This window comes from Lampetra fluviatilis, chromosome 43 (genome assembly GCF_964198595.1).
Source record: "Lampetra fluviatilis chromosome 43, kcLamFluv1.1, whole genome shotgun sequence".
Classification (NCBI taxonomy): Eukaryota; Metazoa; Chordata; class Hyperoartia; order Petromyzontiformes; family Petromyzontidae; genus Lampetra; species Lampetra fluviatilis.
Window position 1 is genome coordinate 6,837,465 of NC_136317.1, and position 22,706 is coordinate 6,860,170.

Below are 22,706 nucleotides of genomic sequence, written 5' to 3' on the forward strand. Positions count from 1 at the left end.
TGCGCGGTGGGTGTGGTGGCGGTGTGAATGTGCGATGGGTGTGGTGGCGTCGAGGAGTGGGGGTGGCTGGAGGCCCACCAGTAGTAGAGCGAGTACTGGGTGTCGGCGCTGGCGTTGGGTCCCCGTGTCCACGTGCACTCCATCGTCCCCGCAGCCCCAGTGAGCAGCGCACAGCGCACGCCGCTCGCAGCACTGCCGGACAGTCCTGGATACGCGCGCACACGCAGTCACACAAAGACAAAGACCCCCCGTGTAGCCTTCATGCTTGTTTGTTGTAGTACAGAGTTAGACCGATGGCCTTAATCTGAGTTGTCTTGTTGTTGTTGTTTGACTTGCATCCCACTGGGATTTTTGCACACAGCGTTGGTGTACGGTGTTTTTTCTGCAATATTTTGCTGTCTTTTCTTGGATTTTCTGTTTGCACTCAAGTCACATATTCACTTTTGTTTTTTGTTTGTTACGGTTGCACCCGATTCAAGAGCCGAATGGCTCACAGGGCTATACCTAATAAATGAACTTGAAACTTGAACTTGAAACTTCACAGACTGTTGGAGCAAGTGCCGTTAGCGAGCAGCTACGAAGGCCGGAACGGTACACGAGGGGGTGGGTGGCCAGCACCACGCCCGACCGCCTTTGTCTCCCCAGTGGCGATGTTTTACACACCGCACCAGGTACTCATTTGAGGCCGAATCGACCTAGGGGAGGTCCAGGACAAGTTAAGATAATCGTCACTGGTGTTGGCCGTGAGCGGGAATGAAACCCGGGTCACCGGGTTCGTAGCACAGCAGGCTAACCACTGCACCAACCCCCCTCCTTATGACTCACGCAAAGGTGCACCCACGCACACACACAGGTGTATGCATAGACGCAGGCAGGGGCACACACACACACGTGACACATGACAACCTCTGCATGAACATATGAGTGTTTAATCTCACGATACCTTATAGCCCCAAAATACTGAGAGATGATCGCCCTGCATCCCAGAACTCATAACCAACTTAAGGTTTCCTTAAGTTACATGCTAATTTCTCACATTAACATCACTAGCCCCGGCCAATTCTCTATGACCCTTAGGCTACACCCATTTCAAACCTTTTACAACAGTCTACCTCAGCAACAGACCATGCTTTCCCACCTGAAACGTCGTGATTTCTTTTATTTTATACCTACGTGACTTTACCGAAAGAACCATAGAGTATAGTTATATTAGTAGTACAGTCAAACCTTGCCCAACGCGCGTTTTGGCTACACGAGGTCCATTTTCCGGGACACGGGGTTCATGTTTCGGCTCTACACGCTCTGACGCTTCGAAGATCCTCAACTCCACGTCGAAAAATAGTGAGCGGGCCACATGTACTGTACATGCTGCACAGTCCACATGTACTGTATAAGCTGCACAGTCCACATGTACTGTATATGCTGCACGGTCCACATGTACTGTACATGCTGCACAGTCAACTTGTACTGTATAAGCTGCACAGCGCACTTGTACTGTATATGCTGCACAGTCCACATGTACTGTATATGCTGCACAGTCCACATGTACTGTACATGCTGCACAGTCCACTTGTACTGTATATGCTGCACTGTCCACTTGTACTGTATATGCTGCACAGTCCACATGTACTGTATATGCTGCACAGTCCACTTGTACTGTACATGCTGCACAGTGCACTTGTTGTACTGTACATGCTGCACAGTCCACTTGTACTGTACATGCTGCATGCCACAACACACGATCGCCATCTGCTTCCTTCTGAGCAAACCTCACAGCTGTCCCACAGTCGACACACGACCTTCAAACTCCGCTCTTTGCACCCCACTTCCCTGTGGGTCACCCGCCCTCCACCACCCGACACACGCGTCCCACCCCATCACGACCTCCTACCTCTCGAAGCTTACATAGAAGCTGTCACTACTTTCCGTCACATTCCACGCCGTCAAGGTTCGACATCCTTACCCTGCCAACCTTATCCCAGGCTCCTTCAACCAGCGGCCGAGGGTCAATAACGCCGACCTAATCCCGGGGTCCAAATGCGGCCGTGAATGGATGTGGGATATGGTGCTGGCCACACCCCCCCCCCATGTGCCGCCCTGGCATTGCTGGGTGCTCACCGATGGCGGTAACCTCAACAGTCTGCAAGGCTAAACAGGAGTCTGTTGTGCGTGAGTGAAAGTGCGTGTCTGTTGGCACAGTAGGGGGCACAGGTGGTGCATCAGCCAGTCGTCTCGGTCATCTCGGTCAGTCGACCCGTGGCACCTGCTGGGTCTGCCCCGTGACCTCCTGCCGGCGGGCGTTCGACACTTCACGTGGCCTCGAGGTGCACATGGCCTGGCACAAGCGTCGTGGTGACGTCACCGCCACTTAGTGGCGAATGGCGGTTGTTGTTGTTGTTGTGTCTGTTTAGTGCTGGGAGCGGGGCAGTCGCTAGCGCGCTGCGCTACCAAGCCGGCGGCCCGTTTTGATTCCCGCTGACGGCCACCAACGCCAGCGACGATTATCTGAACCGGTCCTGGGCCTCTCCTAGGTCGACGCAGCCTCAAACGAGTACCTGGTGTGGTGTGTAAACAGCGCCATCGTTGTGGAGACAAAGGCGGTCGGGCCTGGTGCTGGCCACCCACCTCCCCGTGTGTCGTGCCGGCCTTCATCGGCGCTCGCTAACAGCACGGGGGATCTTTGCCTTTCCCGTCTATTTGTTTGTTTGATTGCCGCTCACCCCGCGGGGAGGAGATGTCCACGGGCTCGCTCCAGTTGCTGTGCCGCTGGCTCGAGTTGGTGCAAGCGTCGGCGTACCACGAGACGACGCCGACACGCGCCCACGCGGCGACGGCACTGAACTGGGAGTTGGTGTAGTTGGTGAGCGGCGTCAGGATGCACTGCAGCTGTGAGCAGCGCGGATGGGGGGCGGGGCCCTCGGTTAGCCCCTGCGAAGTGTGGGAGGCCTCAACCACACACACATCTGGCGATCACACTGTGCGTGTGTGAGGCCTTCAGAATTATTATAATATAATTTTATAATATAACTATATCATACTCTTATATAAGCGCACAACTTTATCTGTGATGAACGCTGCACTTTCCGTCGTTTTCATGCAGGGGGCGCTGCAAACCCACGCGCCCCCTGCATGAACGACGGAGGCGCAGGGACAGATGTTCGATGACGTTGGAATCGATCTGCAGACGACTTGTGACGCAGCGCCACCGCGCGGTGTTCGCACACTCTTCAAGAGAAAGAGAGGACGACTCAGAGGTGAGAAGGGCAACAATGGACGAGCAGCGGAAAGGCAGCAGCCATGTGGGTGATGCAGCGCTACCAACAATTTGCCCAAGCTCTGCAGTCCTCTATGTCGGTGTTACCGGCCAATTAATGAGTGCTTACATGCGGGGGGGGGGGGGGGGGGGGGGACCAGACCACCTGGGGAAAACTTATGCGTGCGAGGGAGAAATATTTTATCCCATACTAAGGGAACGAGTTGAGTCGACATTATGCTGTATTATCTTCTGCTGGCGAGCCAGGGCACAGCTCCTCCACACCCCCCACAGGAAGGGAATTGTGCAATATTTGCGTGATTCACAAACCCAGCTCGCCGCTGCCTCCATAGTGCTGGATTACTGCAGGCAGCCGCGAATCCGGCACCGCCACCACCTCCACTACCACCTCCACTACCACCTCCACTACCACCTCCACTACCACCTCCACTACCACCACCTCCACTACCACCTCCACTACCACCTCCACTACCACCTCCACTACCACCTCCACCACCTCCACCGCCACCACCTCCACTACCACCTCGTCCACCGCCACCACCTCCACTACCACCTCCACTACCACCTCCACCCCCACTATCACCTCCACCGCCACCTCCACCGCCACCCCCACCACCACCACCTCCACCACCACCTCCACCGCCACCACCTCCACTATCACCGCCACCTCCACCACCTCCACTACCACCTCCACCGCCACCTCCACCTCCACCACCGCCACCTCCACCACCTCCACTACCACCGCCACCACCACCGCCACCACCTCCACTACCACCTCCACCGCCACCACCTCCACTACCACTACCACCTCCACTACCACCTCCACCGCCACCACCTCCATCGCCACCACCTCCACCGCCACCACCTCCACTACCACCACCACCGCCACCGCCACCTCCAGCTCCACCGCCACCCGGCTACATTCTGAGTTGGCCGCTCAATTGTGGTCCATCACCAGGGCTAATTAAACACCAATAATCCACCTGGCACTGACTCAAGCCCAACAGATAGAAGACTGTGACAGTGTTGGAGGACCACCCTCTTTCGTCACTTTGGACTATACAGTAACCCACCATAGTCTGCGCTCCTTCAACAGGGGAGGAGGAACAGCAAAACGACAAGAACTCTCTCTCTCTCCTGAAGCCCTCCTGTCGCAGCCAGCAGCAGACCTCGACATTGGCATCGAGTTCCTAAACTTATGAATATTTGGATCCGCTGGCCTGGCAACGTTGTCCGGCCTGCGGTTTCCGGCCACACTCCAATGTTGGCACGACGTTCACTCGGGGGGTGGCCGTGACCCCTCCGTGCGAGCAGAGGGGGCCGTGCGGGCCGCGTGGCGCCGTCGTACCTCCTTCCTCTTGCTGGGGGAGTATTGGAAGATCTGCAGGGCGTAATTGACGAGGGCGCCCTCCGGCTGGGACGCGTTGCCGGGGGGATCCCACCGCAGGCGGAGCTGCATGGGGTACTCTGGGGGCAGCACACGCAGCCCGCTCGGGGCCCGCGACCTCTCTGCGAAGAGAGGGCCACGTTGCTACGTTTAGCGGTGGGAACTTGCGTGCATTTATTTATCGTGGGGGGGGGGGGGGGGGTAATGTAGCGGTTAGTGCACATAGCCATGGTGACGTCACCGCCACTTAGTAGTCAATGGCGGTTGTTGTAGTTATGTAAGTAGGTGACTGTGAATGGGTGAGTGAGTGGGTGAGTGAGTGAGTGGGTGGGTAAGTGAGTGAGTGGGTGAGTGGGTGGGTGAGTGAGTGGGTAAGTGAGTGAGTGGGTAAGTGAGTGGGTGAGTGGGTGAGTGGGTGAGTGAGTGGGTGAGTGAGTGAGTGGGTGGGTGAGTGAGTGGGTGAGTGAGTGAGTGGGTGAGTGGGTGGGTGAGTGAGTGAGTAGGTGAGTAAGTGAGTGAGTGGGTGAGTGAGTGAGTGGGTGAGTGAGTGAGTGGGTGAGTGGGTGAGTGAGTGAGTGAGTGAGTGAATGAGTGAGTGGGTGAGTGAGTGAGTGAGTGGGTGAGTGAGTGAGTGAGTGGGTGAGGCTGCTCACCTGCATGCGCAGGCCCCGTGGAGGCAGACAGGGTGAGGGTGAGCAGCAGCAGCAGGCCCGGCGCCACGGCCGTCATCCTCCTAGAGGGGGGTGGTGGGGTGCAACGTGGGGAGCATGAGAGCCGGCACCTCGGGGGACAGAGGAGGACAGCACCTTCAGTGTGGGCCCGTCAAGGGTGGCCACACACGTGGCCTGTAACCTATTATCTATAAATAACTATTGTTTTTATCATGCGACCTCCTTTGCCAGTACCAAAATATGAGAATAGGTTTTCCCATTTTTTCTGGAAACAAAACAGCTGTGTTAAGATGTTAAAACACCAAACTGAAACATTTTACAAGGAATCATGTCTGCATTAACCACAATACTTGTGGTCAAGTATTGTGGTTAATGCCTTTTGGCATCCTCTGGTCTAACACTGCATGAGACTAGGCTCAAAAGAAAGCTGTCTCTGGTGTGGACCAATCAGTTTCAAGGACAATGCATATATTATCAAAGTACGTTTATTGTTTGCATTCTGACCACAAGTATTGTGGTTAATGGGACATGTTTTATTGTAAAAGGTTTCAGTTTGGTGTTTTAACATCTTAACACCTGTTTTAAAGCTTTCGTGACTGCAGGGATTCATATTCTTGGTTCTTTCGGTAAAGTCACGTAGAAGGGAAACAATAAAATAATACAAATATAAAACAATATTGTTATTGCTTCCCTTCTACGTGACTTTACCGAAAGAACCAAGAATATCTTAACACCTGTTTTTGTTGCCAGAAAAAAGGGGAAAACCTATTATCAATATGTTTTTTTATCTTACCAGGTATGCACCTCTTTTTATTAGACGCTTTCTATTAACTCACTCTTTCTGTTGTTGTATCCTCAAATCTTGTAACGCAATTTTAACCCACTTCCCAATGTGGCATCGACTGCAAACTTGGTATACTTATGTCATACTGATGACAAAACTATATTCTATCATAAAAAATAAAATAAAAACATTTTTAAACATTATTTTTTATATGTTATGTTTCGGCTTGGGTCTAATTGTCCACGCTCAACTAACGTTGGCTGTAAATCACCACGGCCCCTTACGTTATGCCAAGCTTCGGGGCCACTTCCTGGAGTCGTGGAGTTCTTCCATTACTAGTACGGTACATTTCATTAAAGCGTGTTTTTAAAAGTTTTTTTTTAAATATTACTTATTCAGAAGCGACCTGGCCACAAATGATATCTCAACGATGTGGCTTATCACATGGAATTTCATATCAGAAGCCAAATACTCGAAGCGCATGTTTCTAAAATGCATCTTCTCACCGACTACAGGAGGAGGCTGGAGCTGATCGAGACAAATAAACAACACTACAAACAGTCCTAATACTGTGCAGCCCTTTTGTCACTCCGCTGCTGGATGAATGCCTATTCTACACCGTATCGGTCTATGGGACCGTTTCACCATACTCCACCACGCTGGTCAGTGTGGGTCGGTGAAGCGCTGGCAGGGTGGGGGAGATGATGGGGCCCAGTTCAGATATCGATCTCCGCGGATGTCTCTGTGGTCGGTAATCGAACTGGGGCCACCGGCTTCATGGCATAATACGCTAACCGCGGCACCACCACCCCTCCCCATATGACTCATTCCACAATCTTGCGGCACAGTCGCACTGAAGGGATTCCCTATCGCACGTTCGGACGTGATAACAAAGGGGGGGGTAGAGTCAAGGAAGTAATGCACTGTTAGAGAGAAAGGAATGGAAAAAAAATCAGAATCTGCATTTACAACGGGGGAATCCGATGAGCTATGAAGCTCTTTTCCAAAGGGAAGGGAAGCGACGCCGGGAGGGAGGTCCCCAAGACGGTCCAAGAGGAGGCCACAACTCACGGTCATCAGCAGGAAAGGGAGGAGGGGGAATGAGGGTGCGGAGGTGTCGGGGGTGAGAGGCAGATGACGGGGAGCTCTGCGTGCAGTTATGAGCTACCCGTCGGAGGCCGTTGGACTGCGAGAGAGTGAGCGAGAGAGTGACCGAGAGCGAGAGAGTGACCGAGAGTGAGCGAGAGAGTGAGCGAGAGAGTGAGCGAGAGAGTGAGCGAGTGAGAGAGTGAGCGAGTGAGAGAGTGAGCGAGAGAGTGACCGAGAGCGAGAGAGTGACCGAGAGTGAGCGAGAGAGTGACCGAGAGTGAGCGAGAGAGTGAGCGAGAGAGTGAGCGAGAGAGTGACCGAGAGAGTGACCGAAAGAGCGACCGAGAGAGCGAGCGAGAGAGCGAACGAGAGAGCGACCGAGAGAGTGGGCGAGAGAGTGAGCGAGAGAGCGAGCGAGAGAGTGACCGAGAGTGAGCGAGAGAGTGACCGAGAGTGAGCGAGAGAGTGACCGAGAGTGAGCGAGAGAGTGAGCAAGAGTGAGCGAGAGAGTGAGCGTTAGAGTGAGCAAGTGAGAGAGTGAGCGAGTGAGAGAGTGAGCGAGAGAGTGACCGAGAGCGAGAGAGTGACCGAGAGTGAGCGAGAGAGTGACCGAGAGTGAGCGAGAGAGTGAGCGAGAGAGTGAGCGAGAGAGTGACCGAAAGAGCGACCGAGAGAGCGAGCGAGAGAGCGAGCGAGAGAGCGACCGAGAGAGTGGGCGAGAGAGTGAGCGAGAGAGCGAGCGAGCGAGACAGTGAGCGAGAGAGTGAGTGAGAGAGCGAGCGAGAGAGCGACCGAGAGAGTGGGCGAGAGAGTGAGCGAGAGAGCGAGCGAGCGAGAGAGTGAGCGAGAGAGTGAGCGAGAGAGTGACCGAGAGAGTGACCGAGAGAGTGACCGAAAGAGCGACCGAGAGAGCGAGCGAGAGAGCGAGCGAGAGAGTGACCGAGAGAGTGGGCGAGAGAGTGAGCGAGAGAGCGAGCGAGAGAGCGACGAGAGAGTGAGGGAGAGAGTGAGCGAGAGAGTGAGCGAGCAAGCGAGCGAGAGAGTGAGCGAGAGAGTGAGCGAGAGAGTGAGCGAGAGAGTGAGCGAGAGAGCGAGCAAGAGAGCGGCGAGAGAGCGAGTGAGAGAGCGAGCGAGAGGTGGGGGTTTACATAAAGCAAAGTTATTTTTTTTTAATACGAAATGATGAACGAAGCAAAGTGCTGACTATACCGAGCATCTTCTTGTTTCCACTGACCATAAAAAAAGAGAAGCTGGTGATGACGATGAGAAGGGAGGGAAGAGAGGGAGAAGTGAGCTGCACGGAGGAGGAGGAGGAGCGGCGTCTGTTCTCATAGGGGGCAAATGGCGCGGAGGGGTTCAGAGTGGGCGTTCAAGTTCAAGTTCATTTATTAGGTATAGCCCTGTGAGCCATTCGGCTCTTGAATCGGGTGCAACCGCAACAAACAAAGAGCAAAAACATAAACAAAAAAACATCTTAAAGTGAATATGTGACTGAGTGCAAACAGAAAATCCAAGAAAAGACGGCAAAATATTGCAGAAAAAACACCGTACACCAACGCTGTGTGCAAAAATCCCAGTGGGATGCAAGTCAAACAACCAACAACAACCACAAGACAACTTAGATTAAGGCCATCAGTCTAACTCTGTACTACAACAAACAAACATGGCTGAACCAATACACTTTTCGAAATCACCAAAATAAAGCCATGAAACAGTGCCCACACACACACGTCACGTGGTTTACAGAAGGCTTGAGCTGGTTTAGAGAGAGAGAAGAGATGAACGAAAACATAAATTACATTTTGGGGGTGAGAAACGGGGGGGGGGGGGGTAGTAAGGGAGAGGGGAAGGATGGGGAGGGAGATGAGAGGGGGAGTGAGAGGGGGGGGATGCGATGGGAGGCTAAGGAAGAGGGGAGGAGGATGTGATGGAATTGTAAGGGAGAGATGGGGAGATCTCGAGATAGAGGAGTGGAAGCAGCCTCGATGCTGCTGCTGCTGCTGCACTTGGGAGATTACATTGTGCCGAGTCACAGGTCGTTGGGTCCAATAGGGCAGACTTTAAAAAAAAACGTCGCCTGTTATTTTTTTTAAATTGTGGGCAAACGTGTACTTGACGAATGCGTTGAGTGTGCATTGTGTTAAATGTGCACCACTGCAAACACATCAGCAGCAGCATCACCCAATAAATTGTTTCAGCTATGTATTTGATTTATTTATCTCAACAAATTATTGCGTCGTCTGATGCTGTATCAGTAGCCACGTTTATAACACTGGTCAACAAACTTTTTCTGGCATAAGGTTTTCCAACGGTTTTAATGTAACTTTGGGGTGCTGATTCCAAATCTGGCATCAGTTTTTGTCTATCACATCAGGTTTTTGAGATATCAAAAATTGCATTTTCAATAAAAACTGCAGAAGAAAAATATTAAATAAATGTGGATATCTACATAAAATGATATTATAAACACACTATCCTAAAAATACAGCGCCATATTTTAACACTAAAGCAGTCACTGACTCGCAACAACTTGCAATCATAAGTGACAGAGTTCATTTCGGGTAAAATCAATGAAAATTGGGTATGCCGATAGCATAAAAATTAGATGTGATAGAGCAAATCTGAGATCAGATTTGAAATCAGCACCCTGAAATTAGTCTAAAACAGCTGCAAAAGTCCAGGCCAGTGTAATGCCATCTCATCGTCTACTCCAGCCCCACATACACCGACATCAAACATTTTGCAATTGAACGGTGCTGACGCACTGTATTTGAAATCCTCCAGACGTAAAATATCGATATTTTATATCGTGAATTGTCAAAGCATCATAGCAAGAACCTTTCTAAACAATAACGAGGAACCCCAACGAGAATGTGTTGGCTAAATAGTTTAAATTGCATAACAAGGCCCTCTGTACCATTGGAACCTCATTTGCCATTAAAAAATATGATAATAGTTTTTTTACCCTTCTATCTGGCAACAAAACTGACACCTTTTTTTTACAAGGAGTCATGTTTGCATAGACCACAAATACCTGCAGTCATAATGCAAAGGTGTCAGTTTTGTTGCCAGATAGAAGGGTAAAAAACCAATGATCAATTAACAAGGCCCTCTGTACAAGACGTTTGGCCAGTGTTGAAGACAAGGCCAAAGACTCTCTACCTCGAGGGGCTGTCGAGACCTCCCTCTAGTGGAGGCTACACGGAACCCAACCCCTTGAAGCGAATAAAACCCCTAGACCCCGTCCACCCGAGTTTGCTTCCAACTCGCGCCCAACACGATTATTTATGGTGGCAAATCTATTCAAATGGGCGAGGGGGCATCTCCATTGACACACCAAGCGCGCATAGCAGACGCGCACCGGCACATGTACACATGTTAGAATAAATATAAATGCAAAGATCACCCGTGTAGCCTTAACAGACTGTTGGGGCAAGTGCTGTTAGCGAGCGCCTATGAAGGCCGGCACGGCACACGAGGGGGTGGGTGGCGAGCACCACGCCCGACCGCCTTTGTCTCCCAAGTGGCGATGTTTACACATCAAATCGACAACTTACACCGAATGCATTCATACCATTAACGTCAACACCCAGTCTATGTAATTAAGTAGAACGTGTTGTCTATATTTAGTTAAAGTTGCGCATTTTGATGTGACGTCACGTTTCTCAAACCCCCCCACCCCTCGTCACACATCGTCACGAATGTCTGACCCCCCCCTAGGTGCGTGACGTCATTTATGGACGGCCCCTTAGTACAGGATGCGTTAGTTGAACTGGAAAGTTCAATAGGTCAACGTGCAGTCACTCGCTCACCGGAGTGGCTGGGGACTAACATTGCCCATAGACTAACATTGCCCAGAGACTAACACTGCCCATAGACTAACACTGCCCATAGTCTAACACTACCCATAGACTCAACACTGCCCATAGACTCAACATTGCCCATAGACCAACATTGCCCATAGACGAACACTGCCCATATACTAACATTGCCCATAGACTAACATTGCCCAGAGATTAACACTGCCCATAGACTAACACTGCCCATAGTCTAACACTACCCATAGACTCAACATTGCCCATAGACTCAACATTGCCCATAGACCAACATTGCCCATAGACGAACACTGCCCATATACTAACATTGCCCATAGACTACCATTGCCCATAGACTAACAATGCCCAGAGACTAGGATTGCCCATAGACTAACACTGCCCATAGAGGCATAGACTAACATTGCCCATATACTAACATTGCCCATAGACTAACATTGCCCATAGACTATCATTGCCCATAGACTAACATTGCCCATATACTAACATTGCCCATAGACTAACATTGCCCATAGACTAACACTGCCCATAGACTAACATTGCCCATAGACTAACATTGCCCATAGACTAACATTGCCCATATACTAACATTGCCCATAGACTAACATTGCCCATAGTCTAACATGGACGGCCCCCAAGTTGCTTCTTGTGGTTTGGCCGTGGGGGAGGGAGCCGTTTTGGCACTCGGCATCACCGCAGCCGAGCAGGACCCCTCCCTCGGCAGCTCAAGAGGCCACCACAAATCAGATCCTAGCAAACATAAATAATCATTCATTATTAACATGAAAACAAATATAGCTCTCTCATCACTGCCCGGCTTCCACCACACACAGCTCATCAGCGAGCCAACCATCTCCACTGCCCGGCTTCCACCACACGCAGCTCATCAGCGAGACAAGCACCACCACTGCCCGGCTTCCACAACACGCAGCTCATCAGCGAGCCCACCACCGCACTGCCCGGCTTCCACAACACGCAGCTCATCAGCGAGCCAACCACCCCCACTGCCCGGCTTCCATAACACGCAGCTCATCAGCGAGCCAACCACCCCCACTGCCCGGCTTCCACCACACGCAGCTCATCAGCGAGCCAACCACCCCCACTGCGGGCTTCCACCACACACAGCTCATCAGCGAGCCAACCACCACCACTGCGGGCTTCCACCACACACAGCTCATCAGCGAGCCAACCACCCCCACTGCGGGCTTCCACCACACACAGCTCATCAGCGAGCCAACCACCCCCACTGCCCGGCTTCCACCACACGCAGCTCATCAGCGAGCCCACCACCCCCACTGCCCGGCTTCCACTACACACAGCTCATCAGCGAGCCCACCACCCCCACTGCCCGGCTTCCACCACACGCAGCTCATCAGCGAGCCAACCACCCCCACTGCCCGTGGAGTTTGTTTATTGAAAAGGGGGGCCCACCTCCCAAAGTAGTCGTCGCTACTCGCTGTGGAAATGTTCAGCACGCGCGGCGATGTCGGTGGGGACGCGATCGCCATCACTCCGCCTTTCCGCGTTCCTTCGTAACCGTGATGGCAGTGGCAGCATCGACGACAAAAGATTTCGGTCGTCGGAAAGAAAAGCCGAGCCAAGGAGATCTTCTCAATCGCTCAAAGTGTATTATTATGATTATACTGACTGCGCTTGTTAACCCAGGAAAGCCTCTCTGAGTCTCAAGTTTATTTTTCAGGAGGGTCAGGCCGAGTTTTCTCGGGATAGCGAAGGCGATGTTACCGTGTGGAGTTCCAATTGAGTAACTTGCGGGTAACGTTTCAGCATTGGGAAGTTTTGTCTCGACACCATTTACATGGTGCGGGGTTTCCTATGGAGGAAACCGGAGAACCCGGAGAGGAAATCCATGCAAAACAGGGGAGTGAGAGAACACAAACTCCACTCACTCGCACGCACGCACACTCACTTTGCAGAACAGAGAGAGACACACAAACTCCACTCACTCACTGTGCAGAACAGAGAGAGACACACAAACTCCACTCACTCACTGTGCAGAATAGAGAGAGACACACAAACTCCACTCACTCACTGTGCAGAACAGAGAGAGACACACAAACTCCACTCACTCACTGCAGAACAGAGAGAGACACACAAACTCCACTCACTCTGCAGAACAGAGAGAGACACACAAACTCCACTCACTCTGCAGAACAGAGAGAGACACACAAACTCCACTCACTCTGCAGAACAGAGAGAGACACACAAACTCCACTCACTCACTGTGTAGAACAGAGAGAGACACACAAACTCCACTCACTCACTCTGTAGAACAGAGAGAGACACACAAACTCCACTCACTCACTGTGCAGAACAGAGACAGACACACAAACTCCACTCACTCACTCTGCAGAACAGAGAGAGACACACAAACTCCACTCACTCACTGTGCAGAACAGAGACAGACACACAAACTCCACTCACTCACTCTGTAGAACAGAGAGAGACACACAAACTCCACTCACTCACTGTGCAGAACAGAGAGAGACACACAAACTCCACTCACTCACTGTGCAGAACAGAGAGAGACACACAAACTCCACTCACTCACTGTGCAGAACAGAGAGATGACACACAAACTCCACTCACTCACTGTGCAGAACAGAGAGATGACACACAAACTCCACTCACTCACTGTGCAGAACAGAGAGATGACACACAAACTCCACTCACTCACTCTCTACAGAACAGAGAGAGACACACAAACTCCACTCACTCACTCTGCAGAACAGAGAGAGACATCACACAGACTCCACTCACTCACTCTCTACAGAACAGAGACAGACACACAAATTCCACTCACTCACTCTGTAGAACAGAGAGAGACATCACACAGACTCCACTCACTCACTGTGTAGAACAGAGAGAGACACACAAACTCCACTCACTCACTCTGCAGAACAGAGAGAGACATCACACAAACTCCACTCACTCACTGTGCAGAACAGAGAGAGACACACAAACTCCACTCACTCACTCTGCAGAACAGAGACAGACACACAAACTCCACTCACTCACTGTGCAGAACAGAGAGAGACACACAAACTCCACTCACTCACTGTGCAGAACAGAGAGAGACACACAAACTCCACTCACTCACTGTGCAGAACAGAGAGAGACACACAAACTCCACTCACTCACTGTGCAGAATAGACAGAGACACAAACTCCACTCACTCACTGTGCAGAACAGAGAGAGACACACAAACTCCACTCACTCACTGTGCAGAACAGAGAGAGACACACAAACTCCACTCACTCACTGTGCAGAACAGAGAGAGACACACAACTCCACTCACTCACTGTGCAGAACAGAGAGAGACACACAAACTCCACTCACTCACTGTGCAGAACAGAGAGAGACACACAAACTCCACTCACTCACTGTGCAGAACAGAGAGAGACACACAAACTCCACTCACTCACTCTGTAGAACAGAGAGAGACACACAAACTCCACTCACTCACTGTGCAGAACAGAGAGAGACACACAAACTCCACTCACTCATTGTGCAGAACAGAGGGATGACACACAAACTCCACTCACTCACTGTGCAGAACAGAGGGATGACACACAAACTCCACTCACTCACTGCAGAACAGAGGGAGACACAAACTCCACTCACTCACTGTGCAGAATAGAGAGAGACACACAAACTCCACTCACTCACTGCAGAACAGAGGGAGACACACAAACTCCACTCACTCACTCTGCAGAACAGAGAGAGACACACAAACTCCACTCACTCACTGTGCAGAACAGAGAGAGACACACAAACTCCACTCACTCACTGTGCAGAACAGAGAGAGACACACAAACTCCACTCACTCACTCTGTAGAACAGAGAGAGACACACAAACTCCACTCACTCACTGTGCAGAACAGAGAGAGACACACAAACTCCACTCACTCACTCTGTAGAACAGAGGGATGACACACAAACTCCACTCACTCACTCTGTAGAACAGAGGGATGACACACAAACTCCACTCACTCACTCTCTACAGAACAGAGAGAGACACACAAACTCCACTCACTCACTCTGCAGAACAGGGGGAGATCACGCAAACTCCACTCATTCACTCTGTAGAACAGACAGAGAACATATACAAATGTTTGTAGACCCCTTCATTTCATGTCCTCGCCTTCCATACTCCAGGTAACTTATTTCACGTATGTGTATAAAGATATTTAGGCTCGCTGGTCTCGTCATGAAACTGCAATGGAAAATCACCAGGGGAGGCAGCTATCACATCTGCCTCACTGAGGGGGACATGTCTAACACGCCCCCCTCAGTGAAGACACGCCCCCTCAGTGAAGCCACGCCCCCTCAGTGAGGACACGCCCCCTCAATGAGGACACGCCCCCTTCAGTGAAGACACGCCCCCCTCCGTGAGGCCACGCCCCCTCAGTGAGGACACGCCTCCTCCGTGAGGACACGCCCCCCTCGGTGAGGACACGCCCCCTCAGTGAGAACACGCCCCCTCAGTGAGGACACGCCCCCTCAGTGAGAACACGCCCCCTCAGTGAGAACACGCCCCCCTCAGTGAGGACACGCCCCCTCAGCGAGGACACGCCCCCTCAACGAGGACACGCCCCTCAGTGAGGACACGCCCCCCTCAGTGAGGACACGTCCCCTCAGTGAGGACACGCCCCCTCAGTGAGGACACGCCCCCCTCAGTGAGGACACGCCCCCTCGGTGAGGACACGCCCCCTCGGTGAGGACACGCCCCCTCAGTGAGGACACGCCCCCCTCAATGAGGACACGCCCCCTCAGTGAGGACACGTCCCCTCAGTGAGGACACGTCCCCTCAGTGAGGACACGCCCCCTCGGTGAGGACACGTCCCCTCAGTGTAGTGGTGTTGTGTAGTGGTTGTGTCGTGGTGGTGTTGTGTAGTGGTGGTGTAGTGTAGTGGTGTTGTGTAGTGGTGTGTAGTGGTGGTGTGTAGTGGTGGTGTGTAGTGGTGGTGTTGTGTAGTGGTGTTGTGTAGTGGTGGTGTAGTGTAGTGGTGGTGTAGTGTAGTGGTGGTGTAGTGTAGTGGTGGTGTAGTGGTTGTGTAGTGGTGGTGGTGTGTAGTGGTGGTGTGGTGTAGTGGTGTTGTGTAGTGGTGTGTAGTGGTGGTGTGTAGTGGTGGTGTTGTGTAGTGGTGTTGTGTAGTGGTGGTGTTGTGTAGTGGTGTTGTGTAGTGGTGGTGTAGTGTTGTGGTGGTGTAGTGTAGTGGTGGTGTCTTGGTTGTGTAGTGGTGGTGTTGTGTAGTGGTGGTGTTATGTAGTGGTGTTGTGTAGTGGTGGTGTTGTGTAGTGGTGTTGTGTAGTGGTGTGTAGTGGTGGTGTGTAGTGGTGGTGTGTAGTGGTGGTGTTGTGTAGTGGTGTTGTGTAGTGGTGGTGTAGTGTAGTGGTGGTGTAGTGTAGTGGTGGTGTAGTGGTTGTGTAGTGGTGGTGGTGTGTAGTGGTGGTGTGGTGTAGTGGTGTTGTGTAGTGGTGGTGTAGTGGTGGTGTGTAGTGGTGGTGTAGTGGTGGTGGTGTGTAGTGGTGGTGTGGTGTAGTGGTGTTGTGTAGTGGTTGTGTAGTGGTGGTGTAGTGGTGGTGTGTAGTGCTGGTCTTGTGTAGTGGTGGTGTAGTGGTTGTGTGGTGGTGGTGTAGTGGTGGTGTTGTGTAGTGGTGGTTTTGTGTAGTGGTGTTGTGTAGTGGTTGTGTAGTGGTGGTGTTGTGTAGTGGTGGTGTTATGTAGTGGTGTTGTGTAGTGGTGGTGTAGTGTAGTGGTGGTGTAGTGGTTGTGTAGTGGTGGTGGTGTGTAGTGGTGGTGTAGTGGTGGTGTGTAGTGGTGGTGTAGTGGTGGTGTAGTGGCGGTGTGTAGTGGTGGTGTAGTGGCGGTGTAGTGGTGGTGTAGTGGTGGTGTAATGTAGTGGTGTAGTGGTGGTGTAGTGGTGGTGTGTAGTGGTGGTGTAGTGGTGGTGTGTAGTGGTGGTGTAGTGGCGGTGTGTAGTGGTGGTGTAGTGGTGGTGTAGTGGTGGTGTAGTGGCGGTGTATTGTAGTGGTGGTGTAGTGGTGGTGTGTAGTGGTGGTGTAGTGGTGGTGTTATGTAGTGGTGTAGTGGTGGTGTGTAGTGGTGGTGTAGTGGTGGTGTAGTGGTGGTGTGTAGTGGTGGTGTGTAGTGGTGGTGTAGTGGTGGTGTAGTGGTGGTGTAGTGGTGGTGTGTAGTGGTGGTGAAGTGTAGTTGTGGTGTGTAGTGGTGTGTAGCGGTGTGTAGCGGTGGTGTAGTGTCGTAGTGTAGTGGTGGTGTTGTGTAGTGTAGTGGTGTAGTGGTGGTGTTGTGGTGGTGTGTAGTGGTGGTGTAGTGGTGGTGTAGTAGTGTAGTGTAGTGGTGTAGTGTAGTGGTGGTGTAGTGTAGTGGTGGTGTAGTGTAGTGGTGTAGTGTAGTGGTGTAGTGTAGTGGTGGTGTAGTGTAGTGGTGTAGTGTAGTGGTGTAGTGTAGTGGTGTAGTGTAGTGGTGGTCTTTAGTGGTGGTGTAGTGTAGTGGTGGTGTGTAGTGGTGTAGTGTAGTGGTGTGTAGTGGTGTAGTGGTGGTGTAGTGGTGTAGTGTAGTGGTGTAGTGGTGTTGTTGTATCGCCCAGTGTCACTCTACGCCGCGGCGTTGGACCGCTGCTGCTGCGGCGTCGCCTGTTGCAGCTGATAACAGCGACGCGATGTGGGCAGTTCACACACACAACGCCCCCCCCCCCGTCTAGCCGACACGGGCTCTTGGGGCTGCTGTTAGCGGGCACCTATTAGAGCCAATACTCACTCACTCACCTGACACACTCACTCACTCAGCTGACACACTCACTCACCTGGACACACTCACTCACCTGACTCACTCACTCAGCTGACACACTCACTCACCTGGCCACACTCACTCACCTGACACACTCACTCACCTGACACACTCACTCACCTGACTCACTCACTCACCTGGACACACTCACTCACCTGACTCACTCACTCACCTGACTCACTCACTCACCTGGACACACGCACTCACCTGACACACTCACTCACTCGACACACTCACTCACCTGACACACTCACTCACCTGACACACTCACTCACTCACCTGACACACTCACTCACTCACCTGACACACTCACTCACCTGACACACTCACTCACCTGACACACTCACTCACCTGACACACTCACTCACCTGACACACTCACTCACCTGACTCACTCACTCACCTGGACACACTCACTCACCTGACTCACTCACTCACCTGACACACTCACTCACCTGACACACTCACTCACCTGGACACACTCACTCACCTGACACACTCACTCACCTGACACACTCACTCACCTGGACACACTCACTCACCTGGACACACTCACTCACCTGACACACTCACTCACCTGGACACACTCACTCACCTGACACACTCACTCACCTGACACACTCACTCACCTGACTCACTCACTCAGCTGACACACTCACTCACCTGACACACTCACCTGACACACTCACTCACTCGCCTGACTCACTCACTCACCTGACTCACTCACTCAGCTGACACACTCACTCACTCGACTCACTCACTCACCTGACACACTCACTCACCTGACACACTCACTCACTCACCTGACTCACTCACTCACCTGACTCACTCACTCACCTGACTCACTCACTCACCTGACACACTCACTCAGCTGACACACTCACTCACCTTGACACACTCACTCACCTGACACACTCACTCACTCACCCTGACACACTCACTCACGTGGACAATCACCTGTACGGGGGGTGGGGGGGGACAGCAACAAAGACAAAGCTGCCCCGTGTAGTCTTTAACAGTCTATAGGGGCAAGTGCGAGTTATCGAGCTCCATTAGACGACACGGCACACAATAGGGGGGTGGGTGGGTGGCCAGCACGACGCCCGGCCGCCTTTGTCTCCCCAGTGACGACGACGTCTACACAGCAGCATGGTGCTCGTTAGAGTCGGCCTCGGGGAGGCCCACACACGGAGCGGTGGTGGCAGGGCTGGGTTGTGGTGGTAGTGGTGGTGGTGTAGCGTAGTGAGTGGCTGTTGTGTAGTAGTGGTGGTGGTTGTTGTGTACGGTGGTTGTTGTGTAAGGTGGTGGTAGTAGTAATGGTGGTGTTGTGGCGTAGCGAGTGATACTCACGCTCGGAGTGAGACACACGCCAGCGCCCAGGAGGAGAGGAGTGGGGGATGACACCTCTCGCAGCGAAGCGACAGATTCACACTCCCAGCCACAGCAGCTGCAGCATCAGCCCCAGCAGCATCAGCCCCAGCAGCTACAGCAGCATCAGCCCAGCAGCATCAGCCACAGAACTTCCATGAGCAGCGGTGCGGAGACTCCATCATCAGTGGCGGGGCTGTCCGCCCAGGTGAGCCGTGAGCGCGTGCGGCAGTGGCGGTGAAGTGGGGACGAGACGCGAGAGGGACGGGGGGTGGCGGGCGGGGCGGGGTGGGGGGCAGACGCCGATTCCAGAAGAGGAAGTGAAAGCTTCGCCAGGGAGGGGGGGAGGGAGGGAGGGGGAGGAGGGAGGGAGGGGGGGAGGGAGGGGAGGAGGAGGGAGGGAGGGGGAGGAGGGAGGGGGGGTGGAGGGGGTGGAGGGAGGGGGGTGGAGGGGGAAGGGAGGGGTGGAGGGGTAGACGGAGGGGCGGAAGGGGAGGGAGGGGGTGGAGGGGGTAGAGGGAGGGGAGGGAGAGGGGGGAGGGAGAGGGTGGAGGGGGTAGAGGGAGGGGGTGGAAGGAGGAGGGGGAGGAGGAAGGGAGGGAGGAGGGTGGAGGGGGTAGAGGGAGAGAGGGGGGAGGGAGGGGGAGGGGGGAGGAGGGTGGAGGGGAGGAGGGAGGAGGGAGGGGGTGAGGGTGGGAGGGAGGGGTGGAGGGGGGAGGGAGGGGGAGGGAGGGGGGTGGAGGGAGCAAGGGGGAGGAGGGAGGGGGGGTGGAAGGGGTGGAGGGGGAGGGAGGAGGGGGAGGAGGGGAAGGAGGGAGGAGGGGGCAGGGAGGGAGCCAGCCGCCTCTCACGACTCAGCCTGCTGCTGCGGCTGGTAGTGATCGTGGTGATGGGGGAGGGGGGGTGATGGGGGGTGTAGCGGGTATCTCACTGCGCTACGATACCCGGGGACACCGAGTTCGATTCCCGCTCACGGACAACACCGGTGACGATTATTTGAACCGGTCCTGGGCCTCCCCTAGGTCGACTCAGCCTCAAATGAGTACCTGGTGCGGTGTGTTAAAAACATCGCCCCTAGGGAGACAAAAGCGGGCCGGGCGTGGTGCTGGCTACCACACCCCTCCTGTACCGTGCCGGCCTTGATAGGTGGTCGCTAACAGCACTTGCCCCTACAGCCTGTTACAGGCTAAAGGGGGATTTTTGTCTTTGGTGAGGTGCGGTTAGCGTCGTGGTTAGGGTGCTGTGCAAACGATACCCGGCGAACAGAGTTCGATTCCCACGATTGTCGAAACCATTCGTTCGACTCAGCCTCAAATGGAGTCGGTGTGTCAACATCGCCACTAGGGAGACAAAGGCGGCCGGGCGTTGTGTTGCCCCCCGCCTCTCCCCCCTCCTCTCCCCCCTCTCCACTACGCGTGCCGTGGCGACCTTCATAGGTGCTCACGAACAGCACTTGCCCCCGAAATTATGTTAAGGCTACCTGGGGGATCTTTGCCTGTAACCAGCACCACTGTGGGGCCGTCCATAAATGACGTCACGCGATTTTGGACGAATTTTGACCCCCCCCCCCTTCGTCATACGGCGTCACAAAAAGTCAGCCCCCCCCCCCTCAAATATGACGTCACAAAGCTCTGCCCCCCCACCCACCAAAATAAAACATGCTTCAAATCGCTTTAAACTATTGTCATTGTAGTGCGTATTTAATGTCGGCGCTGCACTCTGATGTTGTAGGAAAAAACATTTATTAAAAAGTCTATTTAATTAAGTAGAACGTGTTGTCTATATTTAAAGTTGCGCATTTTGATGTGACGTCACATTTCTCAACCCCCCCCCCCCTCGTCACACATCGTCACAAATGTCTGACCCCCCCCCCTAGGTGCGTGACGTCATTTATGGACGGCCCCGAAACACCTTGATATGTATAGGAGCGCAAGAGCTTAGGCAACGTTTGGTTTCGTCAGGCTCGCCGCGTGGCTGCTGCTGCTGCCTTGCGCGCCCGTCTGTGGCTCTTCCTCTTGCCTCTGAGTATCTCTCTCTCTGTCTCTTAGAGTGAGTGAATAACATGTGAAGAACATGCGATTCATACGCGCCCCCCACGGTGTGTTACTGGTAGGAACCACCTGGTTCCACCAGCCCACAGGGGATTATTCTGTCAGTCCGTCCGTCGTGCATCCAAAACGGGGAGGGGTGGGGCTGGGTGGAGAGGGGAGGGTGGGGAGGGGCTGGGTGGGGAGGGGCTGGGTGGGGAGGGGCTGGTCACCCCGTGGTGCCCTTATACAATTCAACGTTTAACCTACTCACGCCGGCTTGTGCCCGCCCTCACAGTCGGCCATATTTGCGGAATACACCACGCCGCCGTTGACCCTGGCCATTGACCGAGCAACCCAACGTTCCTACCAGCTCCCTCCGCAGGAGCAATGTGTTACATTAACGAGTGCACCCTCCAACTCGTACCGTCCACTCTCTCTCTCTCTCTTCCTCTCCCACCTCTGCTCGATGCGTCACGGGTTCATTTCCCGAAACTTTGCCAATTGCGCATTGCGATTTGAAGGCCACGGTGTCGTTGACGATTGCGCTGAGTTTTGTTTTTTGTTTGGCGATGACGATTCCTAGCGCTGATGACAAAGACTCCGGAGTGCCGAGTCCAACACACAGGAGGGGTCCATACTCACAGGGGTCGCTTTGCCGCTCGCAAAACGACTCGGGCGTGGAGCGAGCGGCTCCCAATGCAAAGGTCGCGAGTTCAAATCCCCAAGTCGCCCCCACTCTACTCACCCCCCCCCCCCCACTTAGCCCCTCACTTACTCCCCCACTCCCTTCCACTCCCACTTACTCCGCCCCCTATCTCTGCCCGAGCAAACATCGGGCAGCAGTGGTGCAGCGTTACAAGGCGTCATCATCATCACCATCCTCGTCATCATCATCACGATCTTCGTCATCATCACCATCACGATCTTCGTCATCACCATCACGATCCTCATCATCATCATCATAACCATCCTCGTCATCATCATCATCATCACGATCTTCGTCATCATCACCATCACGATCTTCGTCATCATCACCATCCTCGTCATCATCATCACCATCACGACCCTCATCATCATCATCATCACCATCCTCGTCATCATCATCACCATCACAATCTTCGTCATCATCATCACCATCCTCGTCATCATCATCACATCACAATCTTCATCATCATCACCATCTTCGTCATCATCACTATCATCACGATCTTCATCATCACCATCACAATCTTCATCATCACCATCACGATCTTCGTCTTCATCATCACCATCACGATCTTCATCATCATCATAATCTTCATCATCATCACCATCACGATCTTCGTCATCACCATCACCATCACGATCCTCGTCATCATCATTATTATCTCGAGATTATTGTGAAATGTTTCTACGCTCGGCTCGCTTGGGGCAGAGATTCTTGGGGTACGGCGCTCGCC

General features: G+C 53.1%; 1 protein-coding gene across 1 annotated transcript in view; it reads right to left on the reverse strand.

The window, feature by feature from the left end:
- The window catches only part of LOC144946916 (interleukin-13 receptor subunit alpha-2-like), a 32,133-nt gene extending 12,770 nt beyond the window's left edge, over positions 1-19,363 (reverse strand). The window contains exons 1-5 of the mRNA XM_078875983.1: positions 19,220-19,363; positions 5,315-5,394; positions 4,623-4,783; positions 2,721-2,886; positions 79-205 (exon numbers count right to left, since the gene is read on the reverse strand). Of these exons, the coding sequence (XP_078732109.1) occupies positions 79-205; positions 2,721-2,886; positions 4,623-4,783; positions 5,315-5,390 (530 nt within the window). The 5' untranslated portion in view covers positions 5,391-5,394; positions 19,220-19,363. The remainder of the gene's footprint in view (positions 1-78; positions 206-2,720; positions 2,887-4,622; positions 4,784-5,314; positions 5,395-19,219) is intronic.
- Positions 19,364-22,706: the final 3,343 nt, after the last annotated feature.